Below are 7998 nucleotides of genomic sequence, written 5' to 3' on the forward strand. Positions count from 1 at the left end.
AGCCAGCCTCAGCAACTGAGCAACTTATTTAGTCTAAATAAATAAATGGACCCAGGATGTCGTTCATTGGAAAAGCAACACTGGGTTCAATTCCCAGTAACACACACACACACACACACACACACACACACACAATTCCCTAAGGGCTATGGTTGTAGCTCAATGGTAGAGCACTTGTCTTGGACACATGAGACCCTGGGTTCGATCCTCAGCAACACATAAAAAAAATGAAGAGAAAGATATTGTGTCCATCTACAGCTAAAAAAAATATTTTTAAAAATTTCCCTAGTTCTTTCAGCCCACATTGAGATATTTCTGACAAATCTTCTGTCTGGAGAATCTAGTGTGACTTTTACCACATCCAGCCTTGAAATATTACTTAACTATTTCATCTGACTAAGGCTTATCTCCCAACTAGACTATAAGCTTCTGGAGAAAAAGGACTGAATTGTACCTTTTGCATTACCAGCTCAAGGCCTTAACACAATAGCTGCTCAATAAATATATGACCAATGAAGGTAGACATCCTTTTCTCTGGCTCTCCCTGCCCCCACCCCGCCATTTACCAAAGCAACCCGTTGCTTCATAAATAGATGAAAATGATGAAATGTAGCAATGAGTCATTAGCACAGGATTTTTGCAAAGACTAAAGCTTTTATTCCAATCAGTGGTTATTTACATCCTGAAGATGTTTCTCGGAGTTCTTTGTGAAGAGGATCGCCTCATTGATGCTCTGGGTGATGTAGTCAATGTTGCTGGCATTGATACAGGTGAAGTTAATCCTAGTACTCTTGGGCATGTAGATATGCTTCTTCTTGATCAGGTATTCCACCTGTTGGTCTGTGACAATCACAGGACTTCACATCCTGGGGTTGGCCACTTTGAATTTCCCAGGCAGGATTACTTGGGATAGAAACTGTTGGCATTTCTGAGGTTCCAAGAGGATCTTTAAAGCAGCCCCACTTTTTTTTTTTTGGTACCAGAGATGGAACCCAGAGTCACTTCATCACTGAGACACCTCCCTAGCCCTTCTTTATTTGTATTTTTAAATTTTGGAACAGGGTGGTACAGAATAGAGGACACAGAAACCAACCCACAAAACTACAACTTCCTTATATTTGATAAAGGGGCTAAAAGCATGCAATGGAGGAAGGATAGCATCTTCAACAAATGGTGCTGGGAAAACTGGAAATCCATATGCAACAAAATGAAACTGAATCCCCTTCTCTCCCCATGCACAAAAGTTAACTCAAAATGGATCAAGGAGCTTGATATCAAATCAGAGACACGGCATCTGATAGAAGAAAAAGTTGGCTACGACCTACATGCTGTGGGGTCGGGCTCCAAATTCCTCAATAGGACACCCATAGCACAAGAGTTAACATTTAGAATCAACAAATGGGACTTACTTAAACTAAAAAGTTTTTTCTCAGCAAAAGAAACAATAAGAGAGGTAAATAGGGAGCCTACATCATGGGAACAAATCTTTACTCCTCACACTTCAGATAGAGCCCTAATATCCAGAATATATAAAGAACTCAGAAAATTAGACAATAAGATAACAAATAACCCAATCAACAAATGGGCCAAGGACTTGAATAGACACTTCTCAGAGGAGGACATACAATCAATCAATAAGTACATGAAAAAATGCTCACCATCGCTAGCAGTCAGAGAAATGCAAATCAAAACCACCCTAAGATACCATATCACTCCAGTAAGATTGGCAGCCATTATGAAGTCAAACAACAATAAGTGCTGGCGAGGTTGTGGGGAAAAGGGTACACTTGTACATTGTTGGTGGGACTGCAAATTGGTGCAGCCAATTTGGAAAGCAGTATGGAGATTTCTTGGAAAGCTGGGAATGGAACCACCATTTGACCCAGCTATTCCCCTTCTCCGTCTATTCCCTAAAGACCTAAAAAGAGCATGCTACAGGGACACTGCTACATCGATGTTCATAGCAGCACAATTCACAATAGCAAGACTGTGGAATCAACCTAGATGCCCTTCAATAGACGAATGGATAAAAAAAATGTGGCATTTATACACAATGGAGTATTACTCTGCAGTAAAAAATGACAAAATCATAGAATTTGGTGGGAAATGGATGGCATTAGAGCAGATTATGCTAAACGAAGCTAGCCAAGCCCTAAAAAACAAATGCCAAATGTCTCCTTTGATATAAGGAGAGTAACTAAGAACAGACTAGGGAAGAAGAGCACGAGAAGAAGACCAACATTAAACAAGGATGAGAGGTGGGAGGGAAAGGGAGAGAGAAGGGAAATTGCATGGAAATGGAAGGAGACCCTCAGGGTTATACAAAATTACATACAAGAGGAAGTGAGGGGAAAGGGAAAAACAGTACAAGGGGGAGGAATGAATTACAGTAGTGGGGGTAGAGAGAGAAGAGGGGAGGGGAGGGGAGGGGGGATAGTAGAGGATAGGAAAGGCAGCAGAATACAACAGACATGAGTTTATCAATATGTAAAGCAATGAAGTGTAACTGATGTGATTCTGCAAGCTGTATATGGGGTAAAATGGGAATTCATAACCCGCTTGAATCAAAATGTGAAATATGATATATCAAGAACTATGTAATGTTTTGAACAACCAACATTAAAAAAAAAGATAAAAAAAAATTAAAAAAAATAAATAAAAAAAAAATTTTGGAACAGGGCCTCACTAAGTTGCTAAGGCTGGCTTTGAACTTGGCGATCCTCCTGCCTCAGCCTCCCAAGCTGCTGGGATGACAGGCGTGTGCGGCAATGCCTGGCAAAGCAGCCCCACTCTCCAGAGGGAGTCAGGCAAATCTGGATCAATGCTGTGGACTGGTTACCTACTCAGTGAACTTTAAGGCTCAAATACAGTCCCAAAATCAGAAAGAGGAGAGGCACCTGCTCTAGACACTTACGGCTGAGTCCAAGGTAACCGTGGGTCCCAGTCTGTTCAGTGATGTGATCCCAGGAGCCAGGGGTTCCCAGGAGTCGGAGCTTCTCCTTCACCTTCTCCTTGATCAACATGATGTTCTCTACAACCTCTTTGAGACTCTGCTTCCTGCCAAGAAAGGAAAACAAAAAATGAGAGTACGAGGTCTCCCCTGCATTTTGTTTGCTTGTTTGTTGCTGATGGACTTTATTTCTATGTGGTGCTGAGAATCGAAGCCAGTGCCTCACACATGCTAGGCAAGTGCTCTGCCACCTAGCCCCCTCCCCTGCTTTGAACCTCCCTACTGCCTTTCCACTCCTCTCACTGCCCAAAGCCCCAGCAGAGTGCCCTAGGGACACCAGGGGAGTCGGAGCTCTGGGGTGCCTATGAATGGGAGGAAGATTTGATCCTGCTGGAGTCTGGATCTTAAATGTCCCCTAAAGGCCCGTGTGCCTTGGTCTCTCGCCTGTGATGCTACTGGGAGTCGGCGGAGCCTTCAGGAGGTGGGGCCTCGTAGGAGGCAGTTAGGTTATTGGGGGTGTGCCCTTTGAAGCAAATATTGGGACCCTACTCCCTTTCTTGTCCCTTCTTTTCTTTCCAGCCATCATGAAATAAACAGCTTGCTCCACCCACATTCCTCATCACATTGTACTACCTTACCACAGGCCTAAGCCACAGAACCACAAACTGAATCCTCCAAAACTATAAGCCCAAATTAACCTTTCCTCTTTTTAAGTTGATTATCTAAGGCATTTTATTACAGTAACAGAAAGCTGAGTAACACAGATCCCACAATAATTTAAATATGTTGAGCAGGCTCCCAGGCAGATTTTGCCAGGATAACAATCTCCTGATGCTTCAGATTTCTTCCTGCAACCAAAAAATGTTCAAGTAACCCATGGGTCTATTTCCAAAAGGAATGTTCTATTTTCCACCTCCCCCAAGGTAGGGCAACCCTTGGCATAGCTACAGGTATACATATACAGTTAGTCCCTCTGTAAAATTTGGCAAATGAATTGATGAATGTATGATGAGATAAACAGGCTACATGGCAGAGAGAGAACCAGCCAGCTGAATACTATGAACCAAGTCTAGGTATCCAAGGGCTCTTCCCACCTTCCCTACCCCAATCCTCCTGCCCTTACCATTCTCCCTGAAGGGCAGGGTTACAGAGGATGGAGGTGATTATTCGAGCACCCCTGGCAGGAGGGTTGAGCCACAGTGCCTGAGTATAGTTCATCAGCTGGGAGAGGACACACAGCAAGTGCTGGTTGTTGAGTGTTGCCACCACCAGCATCCCCAGTCCTTCATCTGCAATTTGGGGAAGACAGCTCACCCTCAGTCTCCTCCTGCGTGACCTAGACCCTCACCTACACCCCTCCCCCAGCCTTACAGAAGAGAGGATTGAACTATGAGGTCTTCATCCAGAATAGTCGGTGGTATCTGTACCCAGGAAGCTGCTACATTCTCTTCTAGAAAAAGCACCCACATGTCCTCCTTCAAGGAGGAAAAAGAACTTGAATGATCACTAGTCCTACCCTCTCGTCTTAGGAAACAGAGACTTGACCAAGTGAAATGATTGGACCAGAGTTGGTTTGGGAAGCCAGTTTCATATCAGAGCCCAACTTCCAGTTCATTCCTTATCCTTTCGGCCGCCCTGGCTCTCTCTCCCTGGAGTCCTGCACTCCTTCCAGAGAGTAAGTGTCATCAAACATATTGCTCCTGTCACGGACGTGGCACCAGTTCCACCTCAGACTACCCCTTCTCCTTCTGCCCATACCATACCGTAAATGCCAAAATTCTTGGACAGAGACTGGCTGCAGAAGAACTCAAAACCTTGAGACACAAAGTACTGTAAGATTTCGGCATCTTCTTCCAGGTCACCGGTGGATAAACCTTGACTGGGAATGTCAAAAAATGGGAATATCCGTTTGTTCTGTAGGAGAGAGAAGAACCCACAAAGCATGGGACCTGATGGAGGAGAGAGCAGATGGGCAAGAAGGAGGGAGTTCAGGCAGGATGCTGAGTTTACCTTAATGGTGAGCATTAACTTGGCCAACTGACTTTGTGTCCACTTGCAGTCAGTGATGTTCCCAATCACCAGGATACAGTCACATGGCATCTGCTGCAAGTAGAGACAGTCTCAGCAGGTAGGTCTTCTACCAAAGGATAATGGCACCAGGGCATTTGGAGGAGAAATGCTCATCCATGTTGGTTCCTACCACAAGGCTAGGTAAATCCAAGCCTAGTGAAGGCTGTGAACAACTTGGGGAGGAGGAGAGGAAAATAAGTCTAAAAGTCAGGTCTGGGCAGAAGTTTCTGAGTGGGGATCCCTCTACCTCCACCACATCAAGGAATATGTTGGAGTCCATGCACAGGTGCTTGGGATCCCAGATGCAGTATTCGTAGACTGTAAAGCCCATGTCCTGGAAGACGATTCCATATGGTTCTGTGGGAATGAAGTCCTCCATCAGCTATGGTACATGGAAATGGACAGATAGAGGCAGAGACACTGGAGAATGGGGCTGAGTCACCGGCTGACAGAGGAACAATAACAGAAAGAGAGTTGCCTGGCTTGTCCACCATTTTTCTCATGATAGAGAATAAGGACAAGAGTGAAAGATTACAGATGGGGTGGGAATTAGGAACAGGCAATGGGGATCTTCAGTTGCCCTCATCTTGTACAACACTCACATTATTATTATTATTATTATTGTTGTTGTAGATGGATAGCATGCCTTTATTTATTTGTTTATTTTTATGTGGTGCTGAGGATCAAACCCATGCCTCACATGTGTGAGGCAAGCACTCTGCCACTGAGCTACAGTCCCAGACCCAACACTCACCTTTTTGGGTTGAAATCATGCAAACGACTTGAGCATCCCTAAGCCAGGTCTTGAGGAACTGGGCCCCAAGCTGGAAGGCACCACTGTCACCAACAGTGTGCACACCTCCTACCTGTCAGTAAAAAATAAGCAGAATTAACACTTTAAAGAAGTCATAGTAACTGGAACTCAGTTAAAATTACTTTAAAGAAGTAATAGTAACCTGGAACTCAAACTTTTTTTTTTTTTTTTTTTTTTTTTTTTTTTTTTTTTTTTTTTTTGCAGTGCTAAGGATGGAAGCCAGGGCTGGCTGTGCATATTAAGCATGTGCTGTACCACGAGCAACAACCCCAGTCCCCAGTTCAGGTCTTTCTTGAATTTCGAGTTTTGGAACCAGCAGAGTGAGTGAGTGCAAACAGCACTGGATTTGGGTTCAGATCCAGGTTGACCCTCAATGGGCAAAATTGTGGACTTTCTGAGTCTCACGTGCTGCTTTTGTCAATGTTGGGGGGGCCCTGCAAAGTTCCTTGATGGTTTAAGGTTATGCAGACACAGATGTCTACTCTCTGGCTCTCACCCTGTTCTCCACAATGGCTTGGCTGTACTTTCCGAAGAGGAGTTCCAAGGAGGCCTGAATGAATGATTTCATGCCAATCATAGGCAAGTACTCATAGTTCAGAGAGGGATCCTGTGCAATCTGCAGTCGGGTCTTGTTTACCACCAGAGAAACCCAGGGTTGGCCTTCATTGGTCATGCAGACTGTGAAGGAAGTGACAGAGGGAGCTCTGATGTCCAGTCTTGGAGCTTACAAGTGTGGGCTTTGCAGACAACCCACAAACAGTAAGTCTGTTCTGGGCTTCTCGGGGCTTTGGAAAGTTGCCTATGAAAAGATATCCCCCACCATCACCTTTATTTTTTCTTCATATAAACAATGTGCTGTTAGCAGATGTGTCTAAATTTTGTCCTCCTCTTTAAAAAAAAAAAAAGACAACCAAAACTATGCCATTTTAGAGATTAAAATTGTATACTAGGTTCAAGTTATGGATACACAACACCAAACCAAGGCAACCTTGACTTTCACAGTTCCCAGGGCTGATTGCATATCAGAAGGGTCAATTTGGGGAATAAGAAAGAAAGAAGAGGAGAAGGAAAGAAGAGCATGAGGAGGAGGAAGAGAAGGTAGCAGTTGAAGAGAGCCCAAAGTGCAGAACTGTAGAAGAGGCCCTGACTATTTCCTAGAAGGTCCCAGAGAAGAGCAGAGGGCATGGAATGACTTGGGACCTTCTCTGCCCTTTTCCCCACTGGGCAATTCTGTTAAAAAGTAAAGACCTTTCCACCTGCAAAGGCTTGGGCCATCCTCCATCCTCTGTAGCAGTGAAATCCTGCTGTATCTATATTAAGTCTCCAACTCTAAAACTACCAGCATCTACCTTTGTAGGCCAGGAACATCTTGTCAGGGTAATCGTCTTGTTTGTAGGTCTTTAACAAGGTGCCTTCTGGCTTGTGCATCATAGGCACATCCATGAACACTGAAAGGGTGGGCATAACTAAAATGAAAGGGAAGCCCAGGCTCTGAGCCTGAACCCGTGCTCTTCCCCAAGGCCTGGGCCAGACAGTCCTCACTCTTCCCAGACCCTGGCAGCTCCAATACAGAGACTATGGACAGCTGGTTGCCAAGCAACAGAGCCTCACAACTCCCAGCCTCCACCAGGGCAACACTCAAGGGCCACGGGAACATTCCATGGCACTTGAGGAGAATCCCCTGGGAGAGTTGGCAGAGGGAAGGGGCAGGGAAGGACATGGAATTCCCAGGCACTTTTCTCTAACGCACTGCCTTCTCTCTAGCCCCCAAGTCATCCAATCCAAAATAACAAGTCAGCTGTTTAGAAAATAGGACAAGGTTGGAGACCCATGAACCAGGTAGGGCTTCCCAGATCACATAGCAGCACAAGTCAAGTGATAATTTTTTAAAAAAATATTTTATTAGTTGTTAATAGATCTTTATTTATTTATATATGGTGCTGAGGATCGAACCCAGTGCCTCACACATGCTAGGCAAGCCCTCTACCACTGAGCTATACTCCCAGTCCAGAGGGATAAAGTTTTAAACTTTCTACTTTCATTTTTAAAAGCAATAGAAAGAGTGCGCTGTTTTCTTCCACCGTTATTTTAACAGAGTCCCATGATTAGAAACAGTGTAATTTGCAACTCAGTTAAGTCCATGTTTGTCTCAGTAATCTACAGC

At 44.5% G+C, this 7998-nt stretch overlaps 1 protein-coding gene across 1 annotated transcript; it reads right to left on the reverse strand.

Moving 5' to 3' along the window:
- Positions 1–664: 664 nt before the first annotated feature.
- Got1l1 (glutamic-oxaloacetic transaminase 1 like 1) lies at positions 665–7298 on the reverse strand. Its single transcript, XM_026404713.1, has 9 exons — positions 7184–7298; positions 6331–6512; positions 5775–5886; positions 5268–5377; positions 4961–5053; positions 4714–4864; positions 4074–4239; positions 2915–3057; positions 665–840 (listed from the first exon to the last, which is right to left on the reverse strand). Exons 1-9 carry the CDS (start codon positions 7296–7298, stop codon positions 665–667), a joined length of 1248 nt encoding a protein of 415 aa, XP_026260498.1.
- Between the last annotated feature and the right edge of the window lie 700 nt (positions 7299–7998).

Source organism: Urocitellus parryii, chromosome 14 (genome assembly GCF_045843805.1).
Source record: "Urocitellus parryii isolate mUroPar1 chromosome 14, mUroPar1.hap1, whole genome shotgun sequence".
Classification (NCBI taxonomy): domain Eukaryota; kingdom Metazoa; phylum Chordata; class Mammalia; order Rodentia; family Sciuridae; genus Urocitellus; species Urocitellus parryii.